This window comes from Ovis canadensis, chromosome 12 (assembly GCF_042477335.2).
Source record: "Ovis canadensis isolate MfBH-ARS-UI-01 breed Bighorn chromosome 12, ARS-UI_OviCan_v2, whole genome shotgun sequence".
Classification (NCBI taxonomy): domain Eukaryota; kingdom Metazoa; phylum Chordata; class Mammalia; order Artiodactyla; family Bovidae; genus Ovis; species Ovis canadensis.
This window is the reverse complement of record NC_091256.1, coordinates 91075372-91102279: the sequence shown is the minus strand read 5'-3', so window position 1 is coordinate 91102279 and position 26908 is coordinate 91075372. Positions and strand designations below refer to the sequence as shown.

The window sequence follows — 26908 nt, the reverse complement described above, 5'->3', positions numbered from 1 at the left end:
CAGATGTTTCCATTTTAAGCAGTGGAAAAAGATGTAGCTTAGGATTGACGCTCAGCACCCAGATGCTTGCCTGCAGCCACTGTAGGTTCTGCTCAGCGACACCGGTGAGGACTCGGAGGCACACACGAGCCGCCAGGCTTCACAGGCTGCGCGTCGCGTCTTTCTCCGCGCGTCATGCGTGGCAGGCAGAGCTGCTGCCGCCCCGGTGGGGAGGTTGGTCCAGTGGTTCCAATACGACCTGTAAACGAAGGGGAGAGCGTGCTTCTCACGGTGTCTGTGAGCACCGTTGGCCTTTGGGTCACCGCCCCTGTTTCCCCCCCAGGGAGTGGACGGCAGAGCCCGGCCGGGTCATGCTCAGCATCGCCCGTCCCCCCTCAGCTCTGGCCCTGTCTCTCTCCGTGGCGCTGGCAGAGGTGGTCTCTGCTGCTCTGTGGCCTGCGGGCTTACTGATTTAGTGCAGGACTTCTCTGGGCTGCTGTCTCTCTGAACTTGAGTGCATCGCTTTGGAGGCCTCTGCTCCGCAGGGATGATTATACGTACTCCTTCTGAGTGTGGATTCTCCTTACGTGCGTCACGCTTGCCCGGCTCTAACTCTTGAAGGACCAAGGTCTGACGTGTCTGCTGCTCCACCTTGTACAGGTTCACGCGGCCACTTAGAGCAACCGGTCGCACCGCTGGCCCCGGAACCCGTGAAGCGAGCCCTGCGTTACTCCTGACCACCGTGTCCTTTATCTTGCTCGTAGGTGCTGTCTTCCTGACGGAAGCATGCATTTCCTTGTTTTGGAAGACCCATCTAGTTGTTCTCTCTGTTGAAGTTTGTTTTTGGCGGCATCTTTTTATTTATTCAGTAGTGATATCGATAAAGTTTAAATCTTACTGATTTGCTGAATTTTTTTAGACTGGTTTCTCTATATAGAGACAGTTATACTACAGAATGGAATCGGTCACGTTTTTAAACCTGTGGGCTGGCAGATGCTGTGGCCGTTCGCCCTTTGGCTGGGAGGAAGCCCGTTGCTTTTCGGGCGTCTTTCTCATCACACCGGAGGCTCACGCGGCGGCACGTGTGCTCCGCGTTTCCGGTTCTGACTGGCTGCACGCTTGCTGGAGATAAACGGCGGCAGACTCGCCCGCGTTGGTGTGCTGCGGTCACAGGGACGGCTGTTTTGAACAGACTTTGATGGTTTCTGTGCTGGGCTGCACTGGGTCTCGGGCGCCGGGCGGTCTCTCCGGGCGCCGTGAGTGAGGAGGCCCCTTTCTGTGGTGCAGCGGCTTCTCATTACGGTCTCTGCTCCACTTGTGCAGCACGGACTCCAGGCCCGCGGGCTCCAGTCGTCGCCATGCGGGGGCTTGGCAGTCGCGGCCCGCGGCTTAGTTGCTCCAGGGTATGTGGGCTCCTCCTGGACCAGGGATCGAGCCTGTGTGCCCTGCATTGGCAGGCAGATTCTTATCCGTGTACCGCCAGGGAAGTCCTGATTTTCTGTTGTTTTTAATGAACTCATACATTACAGAAAATAATAGAGCAAATACCCGTAGGGCCACCGACCGACTGGAGAAATAGACTTGTCTTTACATTCTTACCTCACGTACATGTATCCCCACTCATTTATGATGTTACTTAATGTGTTTTTAAAGTCACATAAACGGGTCGCGTTTCTCACGCCTCTTGCTGCGTGCTGCTACAAGCCCGATGTCACGTGTGTGAGATTGGCCTCTGTTGATTCATTATCTTCACACTGTTAGTCATGTGCCAGCACAGGATAGGAGCACACTAAAACCTCCTTCCTTTTCTTGTTGACGGACGTAATGTTAGATTTTTGTCTTGTTTTGCTGTTAAATACGATGTAGATACTGCTTCATAACCCACTTGGATGGTTTTAATAAGAAGGTGGCAAATGACAGATACTGGTGAGGCCATGAAGAAGCTGAAGCCTCGTGCTTTGGGGGTGGGACTGGGAAACGGAGTCCCTGCAGCTGTTAAGCATAGACTCCAGTATGGCCCAGCGGTTCTGCTCCTGGGCGTATCTCCAAGGTGAGTGAGAGCACACGTCCAGATAAAAGCCTGCGCAGGAGTTTTTGCAGCAGCAGCATCTGTGACAGCAAGAAAGTGAGACAGCTCAGGCATGGACACGGATGAACAGACACGCAAACTGTGTGTGCGCGATGGAGCCCCACCTGGCCTCAGAAAGTGGCCGCATCTTGAGGCGTGGTGCCTGTGTGTGCATCACGACGCCGTCATGCTGGGACAGAGTCCAGACGCAGAAGGCACTCCCTTTGTGTGAACCGTCCAGAAACGGCAGCCCACAGACGCGGAAAGTGCTGAGTGTTTGCGGGGGCTGGAGAGAGAGCGGGATGGCAGGGGGCCCTCAGGGGCGTAGGGTTCCCCTGCGAGGCAATGAAATGCTTCAGGAATCAGACGGGGCGTTGCACGGCTCTGTTAGTCTACTGAAAACACCGAGCTGCATGCTTTAGAGAGGTGAGCTTGCAGTCAGTGAATTGTATCTCTCAACGAAGACGGTGTAAGAACATGCCGGAAAGCGGCCCTCTGCGGCCCTTGTGCCTGGTTCCACGTGCAGATGTGTCCGGGTTTCCTGGCGTTTGTGTGGGGGTCACATTCGTGCGCTTGTGGGCAGCGCTGTCAGGCGCCTGGCTGCGCCAGCCCGCGTTTCCCCAGCCCCCTCCGGCGGTTGCTGTCGCTCCGCGTGCTCCCGGGCGCCTGCTGCCGGCGGGTTCTTTAGAGCACTGACTCCTGGGACCACAGCCGAGAAGGTTCCCGAGCCAGTCGCTGGCGCTCAGCCGGTGCTGGCAGTGCGGAGTGCTGCTCCATAGTCTCCTCGTGATGACGGTCAGACCTCAGGACCAGGCAGCACACTGCCTGGCATCTGGGGTTTGCGTGTGCCTGACTTCTTTCCTCGGTCACACTGGACAGTGGGTCTCAGCAGTTTGTGTCTCTTCTGGGCCCTGTACTCCTTCCCTGTGGTGGCTTATTTGTGGGAGAAGAGAAACCTTGGATCCTTTCAAGTGTATTTTCTGTTTCAATCATAATTTCCACCTTTCCCTCGGGTTAGTGTTAGGATAGTTTAAATGATTATTCCAAGAGCCTTTTTTTTTTTTTAAAGTACAGAGAGACTTTATTCAGAAGGATTATTGCAGGGGAGGAAGGGACTCTGCAAATAGGGGGAGGGGGGTTTTGCAGCAGGGAGAACTCTGGCTCTGCGATCCAGGAGTGGCCCAAGGCCTAGTATTCACAGGTATTATTCATGGCTGACTTTAGAAATGTGCCTATAAACCTGGACACTTTAATGAGTTCCTCTGTGTTTAGTGTGTTCCATTGACCCTCTTTGTTGACAAAATCAAGGCACTGAATAATTAATAATTGGCTTAAGTGCTATTTTATCAAACGCCTTGACAAAGTGCCTTTGTTTTTCAAGGGTAGCATATTTATCTTGAGGTTTCCCAGGTGGCTCAGTGGCAAAGAACCCGCCTGCCAATGCGGAGACACGGCAGGAGGCTTGGGTTCCATCCTGGGTTGGGAAGATCCCCTGGAGGAGGAGGTGGCAGCCCACTTCAGGACTCTTCCCTGGGGAGTCGCATGGGTCGAGGAGCCTGGCGGGCCACGGTCCGTGGGGTCACGGAGTCGGCAACTGAGAGACAGCACACTGCCATTTGCTTTTTATAATGCACTGGTCTTCAAGAGGGCCGTTTTCAGGAGAACTTTCTGAGATACATCTTTGCCTAAGCCCTCTTTTTTTTTTTTTTTAAATAAAAGGCATGAAGAATTGAAATTGAGTCCAGGGAGAAGAATGCTTCAGGAGACACTGAAGGCCGGTGCACAGAGTCTGCTGACTGAACGCGGAGCTGGTGGTGCTTGTGTCTGCATGCAGCTGTTGGCCTTCTGTCGGGCTTTTCGGTGCTCGCTCTGGTCTTTCCACTGCCCTCTGAGCTGGCCTGGAAAAATCTCTTTACTCTTGGCCTTTATCACAGCCCTTGGAAACAGATACTTTAAATTGCCGTAAGGTCTTGAGTTAAAGAACTGTCCACCATGTCAGTGTGGCATATTGACAAGTAAGTTAGCTGGTGCTCTGGGAAGTAGGGGGGGCCATACTGTCTATACAGGCTGTCTCACTGGTGTTTAAAAAAATAGAATGTTCAGAGCAAGAAAGGTGAAACTTGGTTTCAAAAAGATGAAGGGTTTCTTTCTGCTTATTCTTAGTTACATAAAGACTTCGATACTCTAAAATGCCCTAATCAAAAATTCTGTGAAAATCTGGCAAGATCATTCTGAGGTTTATCTGAAAGAATCAATCAGAATGTGTTCAGAAGTAGCCAAGGGACTTCCTGGCCAGTCCAGTGGTTATGATTCCAGGCTCCCACTGCAAGGGGGTATGGGTTCAATCCTTGGTTGGGGAACTAAGATCCCACAAGCTCAGTGCGTGGCAAAAAGAGCCAAGAAAACCGCAAAGCCCACTGAGGCCGGTCTTGCCCTGCCAGACGCCGAAGCGCAGTACTGCCGTGGCTGTACCCGGTCGTGCCCAGCTCTGCGGTCCAGCGGGCGGCAGCACGCCAGGCCTCCCTGCCCCTCACGTCTCGCGGAGTTAGCCCAAGTTCGTGTCCATTGCATCGGTGATGCTGGCCCGCCATCTCATCCTCTGACACCTTCTTCTTCTTCTGCCCTTGGTCTTGCCCAGCATCAGGGTCTTTCCCGATGAGTTGGCTGTTGGCATCAGATGACGAAAATACTGGAGCTTCAGCATCACTCCTTCCAGTGAATATTCGCAGTTGATCTCCCTTAAGAGTGACTGGTTGGATCCCCTTGCTGTCCGAGGGACTCTTGGGAGTCTTCTCCAGCACCACAGTTCGGAGGCATCGATTCTTTGGCCTTCTGCCCTCCTTACAGTCCAGCTCTCAGAAACCACATGTGACCCCCGGGAAGTCCGCAGCCTGACTGTACGGACCTTTGTCGGCAGAGTCGTGTCTCTGGTTTCCAAAACAGCGTCTAGGTCTGTTATCGCTTTCCTACCAAGAAACAGCCGTCTTCTGATTTCCTGGGCTGCAGTCACCGTCCACAGTGACTCTGAAGCCCAAGAAGAGGAAATCTGTCGCTGCTTCCACCCTTTCCCTCCTGTTTGCCATGCAGTGATGGGGCCGATGCCATGGTCTTAGTTTTTTTTGATATTTTAGTCTTAAGCCGGCCCTTTCTCTCTCCTCCTTCACCCTCATCAGGAGGCTCTTTAGTTCCTCTTCGCTTTCTGCCGTTGGAGTGGTATCGTCCAAATATCTCAGGTTGTTGGGGTTTCTCCCGCCTGTCTTGATTCCAGCCTGTGACTCATCCAGCCTGGCATTTCCCACAGTGTGTAAACAAACGGGCTGATAGCAGACGGCTCTGTCAGATCCCTTCTTGGTCTCGAACCAGTCAGTCGTTCCATCAGGTGAGTGCAGTCACTCAGTTGTGTCCGATGAGCTTGTATACGCGATGAGACAGAGATAGACGGATGTTTCTCTGAAATTCCCTTGCTTTCTCTATAATCCAGCGAATGCTGGCAACGTGATCTCTAGTTGCTCTTCCTTTTCTAAGCCCAGCTTGGACATCTACACGTTCTTGGTTCTCATAATGCTAAAGCCTAGCATGCCAGACTTTAAGCGTTATCACACTCACACGCGAGATTTTAAGCGTTATCATGCTAGCATGCGAGATTCTAAGTGTTATCACGCTAGCCTGGGAGATTCTAAGCATTATCATGCTAGCCTGGGAGATTCTAAGCGTTATCACACTAGCATGCGAGACTTTAAGCGTTATCACACTAGCCTGCGAGATTCTAAGCGTTATCACACTAGCCTGCGAGATTCTAAGCGTTATCACGCAGGCCTGCAAGATTCTAAGCGTTATCACACTAGCCTGGGAGATTCTAAGCGTTATCACACTAGCCTGCAAGATTCTAAGCGTTATCACACTAGCCTGCGAGACTTTAAGTGTTATCACGCTAGCCTGGGAGATTCTAAGTGTTATCACGCTAGCCTGGGAGATTCTAAGCGTTATCACACTAGCATGCCAGACTCTAAGCGTTATCACACTCGCATGCGGGATTCTAAGCGTTATCACGCTAGCCTGGGAGATTCTAAGCGTTATCACAATAGCATGCGAGATTCTAAGCATTATCACACTAGCCTGCGAGATTCTAAGCGTTATCACACTAGCCTGCAAGATTCTAAGCGTTATCACACTAGCCTGCGAGACTTTAAGCGTTATCACACTAGCCTGCGAGACTTTAAGCGTTATCACACTAGCCTGCGAGATTCTAAGCATTATCACACTAGCCTGCGAGATTCTAAGCGTTATCACACTGGCCTGCGAGATTCTAAGCGTTATCACACTAGCCTGCGAGATTCTAAGCGTTATCACACTAGCATGTGAGACTTTAAGCGTTATCACAGTAGCATGTGAGATTCTAAGCGTTATCACACTAGCATGTGAGACTTTAAGCGTTATCACACTAGCCTGCGAGATTCTAAGCATTATCACACTAGCCTGCGAGATTCTAAGCGTTATCACAGTAGCATGTGAGATTCTAAGCGTTATCACACTAGCCTGCGAGATTCTAAGCGTTATCACACTAGCATGTGAGACTTTAAGCGTTATCACAGTAGCATGTGAGATTCTAAGCGTTATCACACTAGCATGTGAGACTTTAAGCGTTATCACACTAGCCTTCGAGATTCTAAGCATTATCACACTAGCCTGCGAGATTCTAAGCGTTATCACACTGGCCTGCGAGATTCTAAGCGTTATCACACTAGCCTGCGAGATTCTAAGCGTTATCACACTAGCATGTGAGACTTTAAGCGTTATCACAGTAGCATGTGAGATTCTAAGCGTTATCACACTAGCATGTGAGACTTCAAGCGTTATCACACTAGCCTGCGAGATTCTAAGCATTATCACACTAGCCTGCGAGATTCTAAGCGTTATCACACTGGCCTGCGAGATTCTAAGCGTTATCACACTAGCCTGCGAGATTCTAAGCGTTATCACACTAGCATGTGAGACTTTAAGCGTTATCACACTAGCCTGCGAGATTCTAAGCATTATCACACTAGCCTGCGAGATTCTAAGCGTTATCACACTGGCCTGCGAGATTCTAAGCGTTATCACACTAGCCTGCGAGATTCTAAGCGTTATCACACTAGCATGTGAGACTTTAAGCGTTATCACGCTAGCCTGCCAGATTCTAGGCGTTATCACACTGGCCTGGGAGACTTTAAGCGTTATCACAGTAGCATGTGAGATTCTAAGCGTTATCACACTAGCCTGCGAGATTCTAAGCGTTATCACACTAGCATGTGAGACTTTAAGCGTTATCACGCTAGCCTGCCAGATTCTAGGCGTTATCACACTGGCCTGGGAGATGAGCGCAGTTATCGTGTGGTCAGCACCGTCTTTGCCCTTCTTGGGAACTGGGGTGAGGACTGACCTTTTCCAGTCCTGTGGCCACAGCTGGGTCTTGCAGATTTGCTGACCTGCTGAACGCAGGACCTTGGGGGCGCGCTCCTTCAGGGTCTGAATAGCTCTGTGGGAATTTTGGTGCATCCAGAAGCCTTGTTGGCAGCAGAGCTTCTTAAGGCCCACCTGACTTCGCACTCCAGAATATCTAGCTTTGGGTGGCTGACCACACCACCGCAGTAATCGGTGCATTAAAGTCGTTTCGAGTGCAGTTCTGTGTTCTTTCCAGCTCTTCCTGATCCTCTCAGCATCTGCCAGGTCTGTGCCATTCTGTCCTTTATTGTGCCCGTGTTTGGGCGAGATGCTCCCTTGATGTTTCCGAGTTTCCTGAGGAGATCGCTAGTCTTTCCCCGTTTGCTGTTTTCTTCTATTATTAAACGCGGTTCGTTGTCTCTTGTAGCTTTGAAGCTCTGGGTTTAATTGGACGTGCCGTTCCCCCTCTCCCTTGCTGCCCTACTTTCTCTACTGCTCGTGAAGCCTCCTCGGATGACCGCTTTGCCTCTCGTGTCCCTTCTCTTCGGGTGGTTTTGCTCGCCGCCGCGGGTGCTGCGGGCCTCTGTTCGTAGTGCTTCAGGCGCACTGTCGGCCAGCTGGCCCCGCGAGTCCATCGTTTCCTCCGCTGTGCGGTCACACGGGAGCGCAGCCGCTCCCGCTCGGCTCGTCTGCTCTCTGTCTGCGAGTCTGCCTCTGGTTTGTAGACATGCTCGTGTTTGTCGCCTTTCGGGTTCTAGGTGTTAGTGATGCGGTGCCGTCCTCCCCTCTCTGACTTGCGCCGCGTGATGCCCTCGCCCGTCCGTGCCGCCCCGGATGGCACTGCTCCATTTTTCACGGCTGAATGGTCCTGCGTTGATGCACGTGCTGCGTCCCTGCCCTCTCATCCGCCGACAGACACTGAGGCTGTCCTCATGCCCTGGCTGCTCTGAATGGCGCTGCTGTGGGGGTCGTGTGTCTTTCTGAATCCGAGTTCATGCAGACCATTTTCTTTTGAAATGTGGAGCAGCTCACGACCCTGCGTGTCCTCCTCGCGCAGGGGCCGCGCTGGCCTCTGTGTCGCTGCAGCTTCAGTGTGTGCGCTGCCGAAGTGAGCACCGTGCAGACAGCGCTTAAGAGTTGAGTTATCCAGAAGAAAGATGAAGAAGGGCTGTGAGGGGGCATCTGCTTCTTTGGGTGAAAACTATGTGGTGTAATACTGAGCCGGAGTTGCCAGGGACCCGGAATTGCTGCCCACTTGTGGGAAGGAGGGAGGTAGCAGGACTCACTGCCTGCCCGGAACTGGCCTCACAGCAGTGGCGGCCAGGACGGCGTGGGTCCAGCACAGAGGTGGGCCTGCCGGCCAGCGAGACAGAGCCGAGTTCAGAAAGGAATTCACCAACTGAGCTTTTACAGAGGTTCCAAGACCACTGCTCAGTGAGGAAACGAATCTTTTTCAGCAAATGGGGCTCCAACAATTGTGCCGTCACATGAAAGAAGGAGGTCGGGCCTTTACCTCATACTATATGCAGAACTCAACTCAAAGCAGATCAGAGACCTGAGTGTAACAGCTGAAACTTTTGAAAGAAAACATAGCAGTGATATTTTCCATGACCTTGGACTTGGAAAAGGATTCTTAGATATGACACCACAAGCGTGAGGGGGTAGGGGAAGAAAAGATAGTTTGAACTCAATGAAATTAGAATGTAGAGAATTGAAAATTTCAAATCTTCAAGGTATGACATTCTAATTATTAGAATTATTATTCTAATTATTAGAATGTCATACCCTGCTGGAGGGAATGGAAGACGGTAAAGCAGCTTTGGGAAACAGTCTGGCGGTCCCTCACACAGCTAGGTGTAGGGTTACCCTGTGACCCAGCAATTCTACCCCTAGGTAATACAACACTCAAAGCAGATGAAAAGGTGTTGACATAAAAACTTGAACACAGATGTTTACAGCAGCATTGTTCATGATAGCCAGAAGGTTGGAGACAACCCAGATGGCCATCAGCTTACGACTGGTTGACCAGAATGTGGTGTGTCCAGATGCTGCTAAGTCACTTCAGTCGTGTCCGACGCTGTGCGACCCCATAGACGGCAGCCCACCAGGCTCCCCCGTCCCTGGGATTCTCCAGGCAAGAACACTGGAGTGGGTTGCCATTTCCTTCTCCAGTGCATGAAAGTGAAAAGGGAAAGTGAAGTCGCTCAGTCGTGTCCGACTCTTCGCGACCCCATGGACTGCAGCCCACCCATGCAGCTCCTCCGCCCATGTGAGTTTCCAGGCAGGAGTATTGGAGTGGGGTGCCATGATGTCCTGGGGCTTACCTGGAGGTCCAGTGGTTAGGAATCCACCTTCCAAAGCAGGGAACTTGGGTTTGATCCCTGACCGAGGAGCCAAGATCCCACATGCCATAGCTAGAGAAGGCATGGGCTCCAAGGCCGCTGAGTCCACGCACTCCAGACCCCGAGAGCCACAGCAGATGGATGTTGGCTCGAGTGCAGCCAAAATAAGAAAGTAAGGGAGAGACGTACTGATGCCGCTGCAGCTTTGGGTGGGCCTTGGAGACACACTCTAAGTGTCACGGCCAGCTCCTTGCAGCCCTGTGGATGGCAGTGCGCCAGGCCTCCTGTCCTTCACCATCTCCAGGAGCTTGCTCAAACTCATGTCCACCGCGTCCGTGATGCCGTCCCGCCTCTCTTCCTCTGCCGTGCTCTCCGCCTGCCCTCAGTCTTTCCCAGCATCAGGGCCTTTTCAGGTGAGTCAGTCCTTCGCATCAGGCGGCCTGAGTGTTAGAGTGTCAGCTTCAGGCCTTCCAGTGAAAGTTCAGGGCTGATCTCCTTTAGGAGGGACTGGTTTGACCTCCTTGCAGGCCAAGGGACTCTCGAGTCTTTTCCAGCTCCGTTAGTTCAAAAGTAATCTGAGAGACTAGCGCCATGTTTCCTGAATTACTGTGGTGGATGGTTTCAGGAAAAAAACTTTACATTTCTAAAATTTTTTAGTACTTTCTCTTTTATCCCCAGTAGTGAGTTTATATTATTAGCAAAATTGATTATCCTTAGAAAACTAAAAAACAGAGTTACCATATGACCCAGCAGTCCTCCTCTCCTGGGCATATATCCAGACAGAACTGTAAGTCAAGGAATTACGTGCGTCCCCGTGTTCACTGCAGCGCTGCAGCAGCCGAGACATGGAAACACCCTGAGCGTCATCAGCAGATGACATGCCGAAGGCCCTGCTGCACAGCCCGGAGGGCGCTAGTCGGCGCCCCGCCCCGGAGGGTGACATGCAGCATCCTAGCCCAGAGGGCGCTATGCAGTACCCCGTAATGATGGAAACAACGTGAAGTATATACCCGATTCACTGCACCGTGTGCCAGAGACCCAGCGTTGTGTATCAGCTGTCCTTCAGTGGATCTGTTCATGAAAGTACGTGTCCAGGCCCTGCCTCGTGGCTTTGGAGCCTCAGTTCCCGGACCAGGAACTGGACCTGGGCCACCGCAGTGAAGCGCTGAGTCCTGACTGCTGGGCAGCCAGGCGCGTCCCCCCCACCCCCACACCAGTGCCCCTTCAGGACCCCTCCTCTGGCCTTGCTGTGCCTGCTTCCCTCGGGCAGCCGGCGAGGCTCTTCTGCTGGCAGGTCAGGGGTCTGTTCTCACTGATGGGTGCAGACCCCACGACCTCACTCCCGTCTTCAAAGCCGCAGGCCCTCCCTGCTGCTCAGGGTGGAGTCGGTCTGTCTGGGGCGGCCTCCGCTGCTGCGCTCCACGCTGCCCGCCTCTCCTCCCGCCTGCCCGGCAGGTGAAGCCCTGTGTGCGTGTGTGTGTGGGCCCCACCCCCAGCGGAGCACAGACTGGCCAGACTCCTCACTGTTTCGGAAAGCGAGCTCCTCTCTCCTCTCCTCTCCTCTCCTCTCCTCTGGAGCTGTGTGTGTCCTGCTCCCGTTCTTCTGATTGGCCTTCCCTGGTGGCTCAGCCGGTAAAGAATCGCCTGCAGTGCAGGAGGCCCGGATTCGATCCCTGGGTTGGGAAGATCCCCTGGAGAAGGGAAAGGCTGTCCACCCCAATCCTCTGGCCTGGAGAACGCCGTGGACTGTATAGTCCATTGGGTCCCAAAGAGTCGGACACAGCTGAGTGACGTTCGCCTCACTTTCTCCTGATTCTCCTTGTGCCTGCGGCTTCATCTGGTGAGTCCTTGTCCTTTATGACGGGGGCGAATGACAGCCATTTGGGAGGTGCTTCCCGTGGCCCGAGAGTTCATGGCGCCAGTTCGTGACGCCTGTGCTCTGACACTGAGCACGCCTCTCACGTTATTTCCGTCTCATTCCTGCGACATGCGTGTTTGAGTGACGCCACCACTAAATGGCGAAGTCTGGCTCAGTTTTGATTCCTCCCTGTCTTCCGCAGGGCGGTGTCTGGCATAATGTTGGCCTCAGAAAGTGCTGGCTGAGTCGGTGACAGGCGCCTCGCACCCTGGACACGGCACTGGGAAGGGTCTTCCCTGCCCTTTGGTGGTGTCTCAGTGCTGGGTCTGTCTGCCCAGCGTTCCCTCCTGTGCTAACAGGACCTGATGGCTTTCAACAGCTGGTGACCCTGTCTTGGCGAAGCCCGGTCCATGGCCTGGAGCCCCGCGAGCTGCTCTCCGCACCTCCCCGACCCCCGACCTCCCTCTCTCGTTAACGGTAGGGCCTGACTGCTGCGGTCTGAACTCACCCAGAGTTTATAGCGTATCTCTGTTTATTTAAAATGCAGTGGATGCTTTTCGCCTTTTTCTAGGGACTAAGCAAGGATGATAGCATGCAGAATATGATCGTGGTGGCCGCTGCTGCTTACAGAGCGTCTAACCACGTGCTGGACTCCCGGAGCCCTGTGCGCCTTCGCTCGCTTGAGACACACGGCGCGGGCTCCGCGGCGGGCGCGTGACCCCTGACGCGGGCTCCTCGGTCTGGGTGGCCGTTGTGCAGATGGGGCATGGAAGCGCGCGGTGGCCTCTCATCCATAGACACGGGCCCCTGGCTGGCCGCCGGGGTTGAGCCCGCAGCCGCCCTCCTGGTGGCCGAGCTGTGCCGGGCGGGGCTGTGAGTCATGCTCCCTGGGGCCCTGCCGTGTGCGGCCCTTCAGGAGGTGATGCCGACTGACGCTTGGAGCTTTGCCGGCACGGAGCTCTGCACGAAGATACGCTGGGATAACAGTCCCTTCCTTTTCGTATGTCAGGTGTAAAACGTGCTGTGCTGGTTTATGTGATACTTTCTGAGAACCTCATCTTCCTGTAACTTCTCTCCACCCAGCTCAGGTCCCAGAACTGCCCGCTTTCTTTGTGAGGCTCGCTTGGCAGCCGTGGAGCATTGCCCGCCGTCCTCGCTTTCAGACCGCACTCTGCAGCTTGTGGAACGCTTGTTTCTGGGCACAGACCGGTCTGCCCTTTTCGTAGGACAGCCGTGTACCCTGCATGCTAGCCGGCACAGGCAGGCTGGGGGCCGAGGGTAGGACAGTTAGCTGAGCCGTGAGGGGGTCTCTACTCTCGACTCTGCTGATGAGCAGACAGCGCCCGAGCACTTTCATGGGGTCTTTGTGCTTTGCATTTCGTCTGGGGTGGCGTGAGTAGCTCGGATCGCCAGTCGGCTGTGTCCCTGGTGATGCCAGCTTGCCCTCTGTTTAGGAAGACAGTGTCAGCTGTTACAGATGCTCTGCGGGCCGACTGGCATCTTGAGCCTGGCCCGTGAGCGCTGTTGTGGGCAGCTTTAACTTGCTGGGGAGAAAGTGCAGGTGGCTCCTCACCTAACGTGTGACCTGGAACAGCTTGGGTCCCTTTTCGGGGCTGGTTCCTTCATCTGTGGGCTTCCTCCCCCTGCTGACTGCCCCGGCTGGCGCAGGCCTGTCCCGGGAGCCCCGCTCCACCAGGCCGGTTCAGGCGGGCTGTGTCACGACTCGGTGGGCCTCGGCCCAGTGCGCACGACCTGTGGGCAGACAACCCCGCCGGGGCCTCCTCCCTGCCGTCAGGCTCAGCCCGATCCGGCCTCGCGCACCCTGGGTCTGAGAGAAGCCCACGCCTGGGGTTTGCCGTTTATTCGGGCTCCCTCACGGGCCCTCGCTGTTAGAACTCTCCACGCATGACAGGGTTGAGGTTTCGAGACTGGAACTTCTATCTGAGACGAATCATGGGCTTTGAGAAGATGCTGTTTCATCTTCCAGGCCCTTCATCTTCTCCTTGACTTTTCGAAAACCCGCCTCTATGACAAGTTAGGGTCGCTGGGCCCAGCCTTTGGAGTACAGAAGTTGCTGCGCTGATGCCTGTCGGACAGCTCAGCGGGTGTTTCTTCACTGCAGTGCGCAGGGAGGGGTGAGGGGACCTCACTGGAAGGGTAAGGGTGGTGGCACTTCCCGGCGGTCCTGTTAGGCCCCGCGTGAGCGTGTGTTTGAAATCCAAACAGTGGCAGCCTCAGACAAGAAGGTGCCTGCTCTTAACTGAAAGAAGGTTTCTCTGGCCGCAGATAATAGCCGGTCACAGCCTTGGGGACAGGATGCCAGTTTACTGAGAGCGAGAATCTTGGTCACGTGGCGCTCCATGGAAAATGCTTGTGCTGCCTCTGTTGGCTCTCTCCCCTGAAAGGCCACAGATCTGTGTCCAGAGCCGGCCTGAGCGCTGAGCGCATCCTCAGATATAGTTCTTGCCGCTGGGGCCAAGCCGCCCGCGCCCGCGGCCCTGAGCCCGGCTGGCGGTGCCGGCTCGCCTGTCGCGTTGTGATCCCCGCCTCCCCGACGGGCACACAGCCTCATGGCCACAGTGGATGCTTGACTGTGAGGTGGATCAGGTGGTCTGAGCTACAGTAGGTAGAGCCTTCTCAGAGGGCTTATCTGCTCAGGGCTTATCCAACACACTGAGGCCTGGGCGGCCTTGACTTCTCTCGAAGGCGTTCTGGTGGCGCCTGAGGCTGCCCTGCTGGAGCCAGGGCACTGTGGGCTGAGCTGTGTCGGGCCTGCAGCCTCTGGCTCAGCCTCCCCGTCCCCGCCCGCCTCAGCCCCGTCCTCAGGCAGCATGTCCAGGGCACTGTGGTCTCAGCCTCCCCGTGCCCACCCGCCTCGTCCCCGTCCTCGGGCACGTCTCACGTGAGCACGTGGTCAGGCATTTCGGGGCATCTGCTCTTTGGGCTGAAAATTGACCCTAAAACCTTCTGGTAAAACACAGCTGTGCCTTAAGTGTGCCTTAAGAAGTTGATTTCCTGACCGTTTTCATCTGGCAGAGAAGGGGTGACTGGCTGTGGTGCCCCCGTTGGCACCAAGGGTGAGGACGCCACCGGTCCTCGCGGGGCCGACGCCCGCTCCGTGCCAGGTGTGTTGGGGCCCTGTGGCCTATAGCCGACCTCCACGAGCTTGGTGGCGGAAACAGCAGGAGCCTGTCCCCTCACGGCTCTCGCCCTGAAGTCAGGGCGCAGTGGGGCTGCCCTGGCCCTGGAGCTCCAGGGAGACGCTCTCCTCTATCCTCCCGGCTCCTGGTGACGGCCGGCACGCTCCAGGCTCTGCCCCAGGCGCTCTGCTGCCCCTCTCCTGCCTTCGCCAGCTCTCCCCTGCCTGCTTGTCTACCTCTTAGCAGGATGCTGGTTGGGTTTGGGGCCCCTCAGGTCATCCAGGACGCCTCTGCAGCTGGAGACCATACCCCGCCTACACCCGCTGGGCCCCCTTGTCAGAGTCGGGTCCCCCTCCGGCTCCTGGGTTAGGGTGTGGACGCACCCCGCTGGGCCCCCGTGTCTGAGTCCAGTCCCCCTCCGGCTCCTGGGTTAGGACGTGGACGCACCCCGCTGGGTCCCCGTGTCTGAGTCCAGTCCCCTTCCGGCTCCTGGGTTAGGGCGTGGACGCACCCCGCTGGGCCCCCTTGTCAGAGTTGGGTCCTCCTCCGGCTCCTGGGTTAGGGCGTGGATGCACCCCGCTGGGCCCCCGTGTCTGAGTCGGGTCCCCCTCAGGCTCCGGGGTTAGGGCGTGGACGCACCCCGCTGGGCCCCCTTGTCAGAGTTGGGTCCTCCTCCGGCTCCTGGGTTAGGGCGTGGACGCACCCCGCTGGGCCCCTGTGTCTGAGTCGGGTCCCCCTCCAGCTCCTGGGTTAGGGCGTGGACGCACCCCGCTGGGTCCCCGTGTCTGAGTCGGGTCCCCCTCCGGCTCCGGGGTTAGGGTGTGGACGCACACCATGGGGCCCCCGTGTCTGAGTTGGGTCCCCCTCCGGCTCCTGGGTTAGGGCATGGACGCACACCGTGGGGCCCCCGTGTCTGAGTCGGGTCCCCCTCCGGCTCCGGGGTTAGGACGTGGACGCACCCCGCTGGGTCCCCTTGTCTGAGTCCAGTCCCCCTCCGGCTCCTGGGTTAGGGCGTGGACGCACCCCGCTGGGCCCCCGTGTCTGAGTCGGATCCCCCTCTGGCTCCGGGGTTAGGGCATGGACGCACACCGTGGGGCCCCCGTGTCTGAGTCGGGTCCCCCTCCGGCTCCGGGGTTAGGGTGTGGACGCACACCGTGGGGCCCCCGTGTCTGAGTCGGGTCCCCCTCCGGCTCCTGGGTTAGGACGTGGACGCACCCCGCTGGGCCCCCGTGTCTGAGTCGGGTCCCCCTCCGGCTCCGGGGTTAGGGCGTGGAGGCACCCTGCTGGGCCCCTGTTCAGCTGCTGCCCGGTGGATGGAGGTGTGTGCCCAGCATGAGCTGTGCGGCGTCAGCAGGCCGCCCTCAGTGGTTCTGGCCCACCCTGGGACGTGCTGTCTGCTCTCAGTGGGATGAGTCTGGACAGTCTTAGAGTCCAGGTAACCAGCAGTCACTGAATCTGTAGAACATGGGAGTTTCTATGCGTTTGGGTGTTTGTTCGTTTCCATAGACATCTGTTGGGGACCTGCTGGGTGCCAAGTACGGCCCTGGTATTCGGGATCTATCAGTGGACAAATAGCCAGAGAGCCCTCCCTCGTGGAATTTGCGTTCTGGCTTTGCTGGTGGACTTGACACTTGCACGTAGGTGAGTCAGGGTGTTTGGTGATGAGTGCGTGTGTGGAAGAAACTTGGCTCTTTGCTGTTACCTCCAAGCATTTAGGGTTTTCGGGATAAGGTAGACATTGCGCAGTTTTGGGAATTATATAAATTTTGAGTTATGTAAACTGTATAAATAAATGTTACTGTTTTATACAAGTTTGGAGGATAAAGGACAAGATAGTGAAAGATGTGGACGGGGCCACGTCTCCAGGGTCGCCCCCCTACCCCTGGCATCACCACCCCCTGGCGTCACCACCCCCCAGCAGCATCATCCCCCCCGTGCCGTCCTCCCCCCAACCCTGTGTCGCCCCCCACCCCAGGGTTGCCATCCCCCCAACGTCACCAAGCCTCCCCCCCACCGACAGCATCGCCCCCCAGCAGCAGCATCCCCTAGCCTGATCTGTGGGATCGAGGCCGGGGAATCCCGCTGCCCGGAGCCCGGCGTCTGTGTGCTGCCTGCGCTGGGGTGGACGGGCCTGGGGGGACGCTTTCCCGGGCCAGGGCAGGTTCCGAGGCACAGGAGCAAGGCCGCGCTGGGCCCGTGGCGCTTGCTGGTGGTGACAGTTGCAGGCTATTTTGGGGGTGGAGGCAGCTTTGCTCTGTGAGGCCTCCCTTGCATTCCCAGATTAACGCCGTCAGCTGCTCTTGCCTCTGATAGAGAGCGGGCAGGGGAAGGCACAGCAGAGGGGCACGGCGCTCCCCATTCTCCAGGCTGTGAAATCAAGCCTTTTTCCTGGGGGAGAGATGCTCATTGCCAGGGAACTATGACGTGCTGATTCTAGGAAGCTTTAAATGATTGCCTGGCAATTTCTCTGGTAGCTTTCTGGGCTAATAATTAAATAATATCTCCTTTTCTCAAGGAGTTAGAACAGGTTGTTACTTTGGTAATATTCTGTGTCGAAAGTGACATCAGAAAGCCGTTTAGTGTCTTGGCCTGTTTGAGGGGAAGACCTGTCCGTGGGGAGGCGCGTGCAGCCCTGCGTGGGGGCCGTGGCTTCGAAGGCGGCCGCCTGCCCGCCCCTCGCTGAGGCCGGGAAGAGGCACAGCACAGCTGCAGGGGGAGGGACGGCAGCGTCTAAATGTGGTCTGTGTTTAGCTGGGAAGCCTCCAGGGACTGTGCGTTTGGTCACGCTCATTCTCCTAGAGAAAGGGAAAGTCGCTCAGCCGTGTCAGCTCACCGCGGCCATGCGCACTGCAGCCCGCCAGGCTCTCTGTCCTGGGATTCTCCAGGAGAGAATACTGGACTGGGTCGCCATTCCCTTCTCCAGGGGGTCTTCCCAACCCAGAGACCCAAACCCAGGGCTCCCCCATTGCAGGCGGGTTCTTTAGCCACCATGGAAACCCTCCTAGAGGGAAAAAAATTCCCCGAACCAAAGAGCAGAGAATGGCCCCCCCAGATGCCCCCGAGAGCGGCTGCCCGCAGCTCTGTGGGCTGGCCTGCCCGACAGCGTCCTCTTCAGTTGACTGTGGACAGACTGCTTGACTCCTGTGGCTTCTGACTCTAGGGCCCCACAGCATCCCAGGCGCTACAGTGACTTTCCTGAAGGCAGGCTTACGGAACAGGCCCCGTGATCTTGCTGGCTCAGAGCCTGGAGCTGGAGGGCAGCGGTGCGTGAGGATGACGTGGGATTCATGCTCTTCCCGGGAGGCTGCTGCTGCTTCGCTGAACCATCGGCTTAGAAACGGTGCCACGTGCTGCGTGAGGCTGTGGTCCTCTGTAGCCCTCACGAGGCCTGCGAGGCGCTGGCGTCCCCGCCCCCAGCTGAGCCCTGGTGCTCAGGCTGCGTCCTCACTCGGGACTGTGTGCACCGGCAGGGCTGGGTCTCGAGCCCAGGTCTGCCCGGCTCCGGCCATGCCCTGTGGAATGCCAGGCAGGGGCACCTGACAGCCGTGCCGCTCTGCCCCCTCCCGGACGATTGGAGACGGGCGCTGTCCGGTGAGGCTGGCGGCGGCGTCTCAGACATCCTCACGGTGTCATTCTTACGTAGACACCGTGTCAGGGGTGTGAGATTCATGGACAGGAATGATCATGAAACTGGCAAGGAAGAGAGCTGAAGATGCGCTGAGGTGAGGAAAAGGCAGGGGAGACGCGAGGGGGAAGAGGAGAGGCAGGTTTCTCCTGTCTGACGTCTGCCTCGCCAGGGTGGCGTTACCTCTGGGATTTGGCTCAGTCATCTAAGGATGAAGAACCGTCTTGAGAACACTGGCTCCCAGAATTCGGCCTGGTGATGGTATGGCCCCTGGCTAAGTGTCCCAGCTGGTCTCCTTCCAGAGCCAGAGAGACTTTGCAGCCAAGCGAGGAGGAGCCGACTCGTGCCCCTCACTAGCACAGGCCAAGAGGGCACATTCGACCTTCCCGACACAGTATATGACTCCTGGGCAGAGTGCCCTGAACCTCTGAAGCACTGTCTCCTCCTTGAACTTCAGTGCCTATTGAAAATACCCTCTTCCATCCTTCCACGTAAAGTATTAGCAGTTTTTAGTGACATATTCTGTAGGGGGTTAGCTAAATCGTAACCTGTGGGATTGCAGACTGGCCGACATGCAGAGTGTGAGAGGTTCACTGATAATCTCAGTTACAAAATGGCTCATAATATTGGGAATAGTTGTGAAATATTTTACGTGGTAAGGAAGTATGAGGAAGAGCTGATCAACCTAAGCAAACATAATAGGAAAAATTTTGATTTTTTTGGAACTGCTGGTTGAAAAAGAGGCTGTTTTGAATGCTGGCTATAAAAGTCATCTGGCCTTAAAAGGTCGGGTTGGAGCGATATGTGACTTCAGATCAAATCGAGGGTAAGATGTGTAGCTAATCCCACTAATGGTAAAAAGAGTGTCAGGTGGTTTGGGGGAAACGAACAAGATGCGCTTTGTAACCAGGACTGTTGTTGCGCAGTCGCTGAGCCCTGTCTGACTCTTTGCGACCCCACGGACATGGACGGCAGCACCAGGCCTCCCTGGCCTTCGCCGTCTCCCGGAGCTTGCTCACACCCATGTCCCTTGAGTCGGGGATGCCATCCAACCATCTCATCTTCTGTCGTCTCCTTCTCCTCCTGCCTTCAATCTTTCCCAGCATCAAATGAGTCAGCTCTTCATAAGAGGTGGCCGAAGTATTAGAGCTTCAGCTTCAGCATCAGTCCTTCCAGTGAATATTCAGGGTTGATTTCCTTTAGAATGGACTGGTTTGATCTCCTTGCTGTCCAATAGACTCTAAAGAGTCTTCTCCAGCACCGTAGTTAGAAAGCATCAATTCTCCTGTGCTCAGCCTTCTTTACAGTCCAACTCTCACACCCGAACACGGCTCCTGGAAAAACGACAGTTTTGCCTCTACAGACCTTTGTCAGCAAAGTGCTGTCTGTGCTGCTTTAAGGCACCGTCTGCGCTGGTCATAACTTTTCTTCTAAGGAGCAAGCATCTTTTGATGCCGTGGCTTCAGTCACCTTCCGCAGTGATTTTGGAGCCCAAGAACGTGGAATTTGCTACTCTTTCCGTTTTTCCGCTTCTATTTGACATGAAGTGATGGGACCAGGCGCCATGATCTTCGTTTTCTGAATGCTGAGCTTCAAGCCACCTTCTTCACTCTCCTCTTCACTTTCATCGAGAGGCTTTTTAGTTGGTCTTCACTTTCTGCCGTAAGGGTGGTGTCATCTGCGTATCCGAGGTTGTTGTTTCTCCAGGCAGTCTTGATTCCGGCTTGTGCTTCACCCAGCCTGGCGTTTCTCATGATGTCCTCTGCATGTAGCAGGGTGACGATATACAGCCTTGATGCCCCCCAGTCCCACTTTTGAACGAGTTCATTGTTCCGCGTCTGGTTCTGTAGCTTCTTGACCTGCATCCAGATTTCTCAGGAGGCAGGTAAGGTGGCCTGGAATTTCCATCTCTCTGAGAATTTTCCACAGTTTGTTGTGATCCACACAGTCAAAGGCTTTAGCAGAGTCAATAAAGCGGAAGCAGATGTTTTTCCGGAACTCTCTTGCTTTTTCGATGATATAGCAGGTGTTGGCAATTTGATCTCTGATTCCTCTGCCTTTTCTATATCCAGCTTGAACATCTGGAAGTTCTCGGTTCACGTACCATTGAAGCCTAGCTTGGAGAATTTTGAGCATTAGTTTGCCCTTCTTTGAGATTGGAATGAAAACTGACCTTTTTCAGTCCCATGCTGAGTTTTCCAAGTTTGCTGGCATATTGAGGGCAGCAGTTTCACAGCATCATCTTTTAGGATTTGAAACAGCTCAACTGGAATTCCATCACCTCCAGTAGCTTTGTTTGAAGTGAGGCTTCCTAAGGCCCATTTGACTTCAGACTCCGGGAAGTCTGGCTTTAGGTGAGTGACCGCATCATTGTGGTCATCCAGGTCATTAAGACCTTTCTGTACAGCTCTGTGCATTCTTGCCGCCCCTTCTCGATGTCCTCTGCTTCTGTCGGGCCCCGACCACTCCTGCCCTTTCCGTGCTCGTCTTTGCGTGAAATGTCCCGCAGTGCCTCAGTTCTCTTGGAGAGATCTCTGGACTTTCCCGTTCTGCTGTTTTCCTCTAGTTCTTGGCCTTGATCACCTGAGAGGCTCTCTTGTCTCTCCCTGGTGTTCTCTGAGACTCTGTGTTTAGTTGGGTATATCTTCCCCTTCCTCCTTTGCCCTCCACTTTGCTTCTCCCAGCTATTTGTGAGGCTCCTCAGGCAGCCATTCTGCCCTCTTGTATTTCCCCTCTGGGATGCTCTCGGTCACTGCTTCCCCGCACAGTGCTGCAGACCTGCGCCCATAGCTCTCCAGGCTCTCTGTCTGTTGGGTCCACCCCTTGAATCTGTTTGTCACTTCCACTGTATAATCATAAGGGTTTTGATTTAGGTCAGACCCGAGTGACCTGGTGTCTATCCCGGATTTCTTCAGGCAGTTCAGCTCAGTCACTCAGTCGTGTCCGACCCTTTGTGACCCTGTGGACTGCAGCACGCCAGGCTTCCCTGTCCTTCACCAGTTCCTGGAGCTTCCTCAAACTCAGCAAGTCAGTGATGCCATCCAACCGTCTCATCCTCTGTTGTCCCCTTCCCCTCCCGCCTTCAATCTTTCCCAGCATCAGGGTCTTTTCTAGTGAGTCAGTTCTTCACATCAGGTGGCCAAAGTATTGGAGTCTCAGCTTCAGCATCAGTCCTTCCAATGAACACTCAGGACTGATCTCCTTTAGGATGGATTGGTTGGATCTTCTTGCAGTCCAAGGGACTCTCAAGAGTCTTCTCCAGCACCACAGTTCAAAAGCATCAATTATCTGGCGCACAGCTTTCTTTATGGTCCAACTCTCACATCCATAGCTTTTACTAGATGGACGTTTGTTGGCAAATTAATGTCTCTGCTTTTTAATATGCTGTCTAGGTTGGTCATAGCTTTTCTTCCCAGGAGCAAGCGTCTTTTTAATTTCATGGCTGCAGTCACCATCTGCAGTGATTTTGGAGCCCAACAAAATAAAGCCTCTCACTGTCTCCATTGTTTCCCCATCGATTTGCCATGAGGTGAGTCTTCAGCCAAGATTACCTGATTAAATAAATATCCCCTAGTTTGAATCAGCTGCTTATCGTCCAGTCTGTTTCTAGATGGGATTGGCATGAGGTTTATCTCGAGGGGTTTCTTTTTAAGTCCTCTTTCTGGGATAGATGCTTCTTGAGTGTTGTAGTTATCCTCAGAATTCTCGCTCGGTTCTCCCCAGGGTAATCTTCTGCTGTTTAAATGGTTGCCCATTGTTCAGTCACTAAGTCATGTCACTTTTTGTGACCTGCCCCCACCCCGACTGCAACGCACCAGGCTTCCCGGTCCTTCACCATCTCCCAGAGTTTGCTCAGACACGTCCGTTGAGGCGATGGTGCCATCCACCCATCTCATCTCATCGTTGAGGCGATGCTGCCATCCACCCATCTCATCTCATCGTTGAGGCGATGGTGCCATCCACCCATCTCATCTCATCGTTGAGGCGATGGCGCCATCCACCCATCTCATCTCATCGTTGAGGCGATGGTGCCATCCACCCATCTCATCTCATCGTTGAGGCGATGCTGCCATCCACCCATCTCATCTCATCGTTGAGGCGATGGTGCCATCCACCCATCTCATCTCATCGTTGAGGCGATGCTGCCATCCACCCATCTCATCTCATCGTTGAGGCGATGCTGCCATCCACCCATCTCATCTCATCGTTGAGGCGATGCTGCCATCCACCCATCTCATCTCATCGTTGAGGCGATGGCGCCATCCACCCATCTCATCTCATCGTTGAGGCGATGGCGCCATCCACCCACCTCATCCTTTTGCCGTCAGTCTTCCCCAGCTGCTCGCTGTCACCGTAAAATGTCCCTTGGTATGTTCACTGAAGACATCAGCTCTCAAGCTGTTTGATCCAAGTAATCGTTGACATTCTAAAAATTTCTTCAGGACCCCAAAGAGCTTTCATTCATAAGTATTATTACATATTTCTGAGAAGTCTTGGAACTATCTGCCTAGTGATTCAGTCAAAATAGCAGTAGCCCATTACATGTTCATATGAACCACATGCTTTAGTGGAAAAGAGCTACGTACTTTCAGAACCAAAAGCGAAGTAAGAGCAGCCCGTCGACCTGTGGCATAAGGGGAAGAGCGGCTGGTCCTGCGTCCGCGTGGAGCTCTGCTCGTGTCTGCCTTCTGCCTCCCGCGATGAATTGTTCTGATGAGTGTGTATGAGGGAAATCTGGGCTCACACGGGTGTCTGCCTGGAAGAGGGGGGAGTGTTTTAATAGCCTGTTCAGACAGTTCTGAGTGTTCTTGGTGCTGTACTGAAAACGCCAACAAGAGTAGCTTCTGAAATCTTAGTCACAGTGTGGAATCTGAAACCGAATCGGGGAGCTCCCTCACTTTGTGGCTGAAGTCCAGCATCTGCCCTGTTTCCAGCGGTCTTTTCACCTTGCGCGGCTTTCTCACGACGAGCCTGCTTTTGTGGAGAGCATGGGCCGATCGCGTCATACCGATCTTCCGGGTGTCGGTGTGTGTTTCCGTTCACAGCATAAAAAACCGCCTTTCTCGATAATCCCACTGGTCACATTGGAAACCTGAATATTAGGGAGCTGTCAGGCTCTTGGTAGTGGATATCTTTTTCAAAATTCTGATTTTAATTGGATGGCCAAATTTTGTCATTGGCAAGAAATACTAGGTTTCTTTCCCTTTGAAGTGACAGGCTCACTTTTCATTTTTGCTCCTTGATCGTCATAGTTTATCTGCTGGTTCTTCTGAGTAAAGCAGCGTCTGTGAAGAAGGTGCTTGTTCGTCTTGCAGCTCGGGCAGACGCACAGACGCTTTGTCCTCAGAGTTGGCGCTGAGCTTGGGACCTGGAGAAGGGCTTCGTGCGTGTTCGCTGTTATGTCAGAGAGCGTCAAGGACACTTAGAAACCATGATTGAGGGTCAGTCACGGTAACAGTGTCTACGGCTTCTTCAGGGTCATTATTGAGGGAAACCGGCCTCTCGGTGTGTGTTTTGCCCCTCGGAGGCTCCCCGGCTCCTCCCCGTGGGGCTGTGTGTCTGAGTGCGGGCGTCAGCCAGTGAGAGGAGCAAGTCGGGTGTTAGCAGTGTTACAAAAGTCAGCCTGACCTGGAAAGCTGTTCTCAGCTAAAGTTTTGACTTTTTTTCTTTTGCAAAGGAGGGCTCAGAGAGGCTTTTAAGAAGGGAGTCTCACTTGTCTCTGGGCCCTGAAGTGTCTCCGCTGCCGGGGTCCGCTGACGCCTTGACGATGGTCCCCTCTGTCCGTGTGGCCTTCGCTGCTCTTGTCCTCTGTGCTCTGGTGGCGCGTGGGTCTGCTGGCTTAGAGTGGGCTTGCAGCCTTTGTTCGGGAAGCCTCCCTGCCTTCCTGACTGTGGCGCAGACACGCTTGCCTTGCTGTCTGCAGCTGCTCAGAGGGACACGGCTTCTGTTTGAGGGCTCGCTGCACCCTCTCGCCAGAGCAGAGATGGTTCAGCAGCCCTGGAACCTAAACTGCAGCTTCCCGCTGAGAAAGGTGCATTTGCACCTGTAAGATTCGCAGGCAAGTCGGTGAGTGGTTCCTGACATCGCTCTTGGCTAACGTGATGAGGCGGCACTCCAGCGATCGCGCTCCTTGGTTAGTCCTCTGATCTGGTCAGTCACCGTCATGGCGCTTTCACAGCTGAGCACTGAGGCAGGGAGGGAGTTCGCGGGTTTGCCTAAGATCCCAGCACTGAGCGGCCCCCAGGACACCCTTCAGGACGCAGGGGCTGACGCGCCCTGTTCCCGACTCCGCCGCACCCCCAGAGCCGGGGCAGCGTCCCCGCGCGCGCTTGCTGACTCAGTGACGGGCCTTTCTTTGCAGGCCTGCATTGACGAGAACCTGGATGTGGTGAAGTTTCTGGTGGAGAACGGAGCCAGCGTCAACCAGCAGGACAACGAGGGCTGGACGCCCCTGCACGCGGCAGCGTCCTGTGGCTACCTCAACATAGCAGAGTGAGTGGCCGGCGGCGCACGCCACGCGTGCCCTTCCGCTCTTGAGCCTGAGTTTCACAGCCGTGACCGCTCTTCACTGCAGCTCATGCAAGCGGGCGGCTGAACTAGTTTAAGGAATAACTGATCACTGTGTTTTGCATCGTTGCTTAATCTGCAGCTTCTTAGTTGAGATTTTGTGTTTGCTCCTGTTTGCAGCTGGTGCGTGCTTGTTGGGACGCACGGGGCTGGCTTCTGCTGCCCGCACTGTCGGCTGTTTCTAGCAGCTGTAGCTGGACACGCACGGGGGCAGACCTGGGGAATTTCTCCACACCCTGTGTAGAAGAGCCCCACCACACGGGGTCTGGGCTGGGAGGGTGCTGCGTGAGCGTCTGCTGAGTGAAAGTCACATGTGTTCTAGATGAGAGTAACTGTGGATTGCTAAGGTAAGTTCTGTACATGAAGCCGTGGTGAGAGGCGTCTCGCGGCCCCTTTCCGCGGGACGGGGGCCCAGTATAGCCCTCCTGTTGCACAGCAGGGCGTGTTCTGTCGGCAGCTGTGCAGAGGCCTGGGAGCGGCCCCACACAAGCTTCGCCGGGTCCCGCGGGAGGGTGCCGGGTGCAGGGAGTTGGAGGTGGCGCGCTGACAGACGCGGATTCTGAGGAGCAGGCGCCCGCAGCAGAGCTCCCCTCCCGGGCGGGCCCTCAGCCCACCTCTGCCGAGAACCGTGAAGAGAGCCTGCTCATCCCTCCTCACTGGTGTTTGACTGTTTGCTCGGGCGGCTTGTTTGTGATTCTGACCTCCTGAGTCCCATTCCATCCGGGGCTCTGCTTTCCCCCGAGAAGCTGACAGGCGGAGCTCAGCCTGGTGTCGCGCTGGCCTAACCCTGGGGGCCTCTCGTCCTCCCTTCAAAGTGAAGCTGAGACAGACAGTGGCTGTGATCGCGCTGTTGCCGTGGTGGCTTTACCCTGGCTGTGGATGAGCGTGGTTCCTTTGGAAATGAGTTCAAACTTTAAGTGTCTGTTGCCGAACAAACGCTACCTTGAGTGAGGTGGACTGGTGAGAGCCACTGTCTCCTCAGGCACAGATGGCCAGTCAGACGAGTACAGGCCTGCCCAGAGGCGCGAGCTGGACCAGCCCTCCTGGCGCTGCTGCTGGCCGTCCTCACCCTCCCCGTGTGTCCCCATGCAGGCCAGCAGAGCCCCCCTGCCCCGCAGAGCCTCCCCCCCTGCAGAGACCCCCACCCCCTGCCCGCAGAGCCGTCTTCCGCAGAGCCCCCCAGAGCCCTCCAGCCCCTGCCCGCAGAGCCCCCTGCCTTCCGGGGCCTCGACCGCAGAGCCTGTGAGCGGTGTTTCAGAGGTTAGCGCCCGGCCGTTCCCTCATTTCTCTTTTGTATCTTAAAAATACATCTTAAACTATACTCTCATTCCCAGAGTCTGTAGAAAGTCTAAATTTCAAGCAAGTGGAAATGAAGAACAGCCAGACTCGCTTTCTAGGGAAGAATCGGTGCGTTCTAGTGTGACGACCTTTTTTAGTCTCATTCCAACTCTGTCTAATGTTTTTTAAAAAAAGATTCAGGGGCTATTACTCCTCTTTTGGAATTCAGGCCTATTGCTAGTGAGCTGGGTCTCTTACCTTCCTGTTCCCACTAAGTGTCTAACTTAGAAGCGGCAGACTGGCCATAAACGACAGCGTCTAGTTAGGTCTTGTTGTTTGCGTTAACGGGGCTGATCTATTCTGAGTTGCTGAGCACATCTCGTTTTCTTTGTTTGCCCCTGAGGATGGGAGCAGAAAGGCCTCACGTTGGTGGTGGCGTGAGAGGGACACAGAGGCTTCACCTTCTTTCTTCTTCTTCCCTGGCCAGGCTGTGCGTGGCTTGTGGGGCCTGAGTCCCTGACCAGGGACGGAGCCTGGGCCGCGGCTGTGAGAGTTCTGCGTCCTAATGACTGGGCCTCTGGAGATTCCCAGGAGCGGCTCTATTTTCTGAAGGACATGTTTACTGAGCTA

General features: G+C 55.1%; 1 protein-coding gene across 9 annotated transcripts in view; it reads left to right on the top strand.

The window, feature by feature from the left end:
• The window catches only part of PPP1R12B (protein phosphatase 1 regulatory subunit 12B), a 177157-nt gene that overhangs the window by 29591 nt on the left and 120658 nt on the right, over positions 1-26908 (top strand). For 8 of the 9 annotated variants that reach the window (XM_069545036.1, XM_069545037.1, XM_069545035.1 and 5 more), the window contains exon 2: positions 24795-24925. The exons of the other annotated variant lie outside the window; for it this stretch is intronic. In XM_069545036.1, coding sequence (XP_069401137.1) covers positions 24795-24925 — 131 coding nt within the window. The remainder of the gene's footprint in view (positions 1-24794; positions 24926-26908) is intronic. 9 annotated transcript variants of the gene reach the window in all.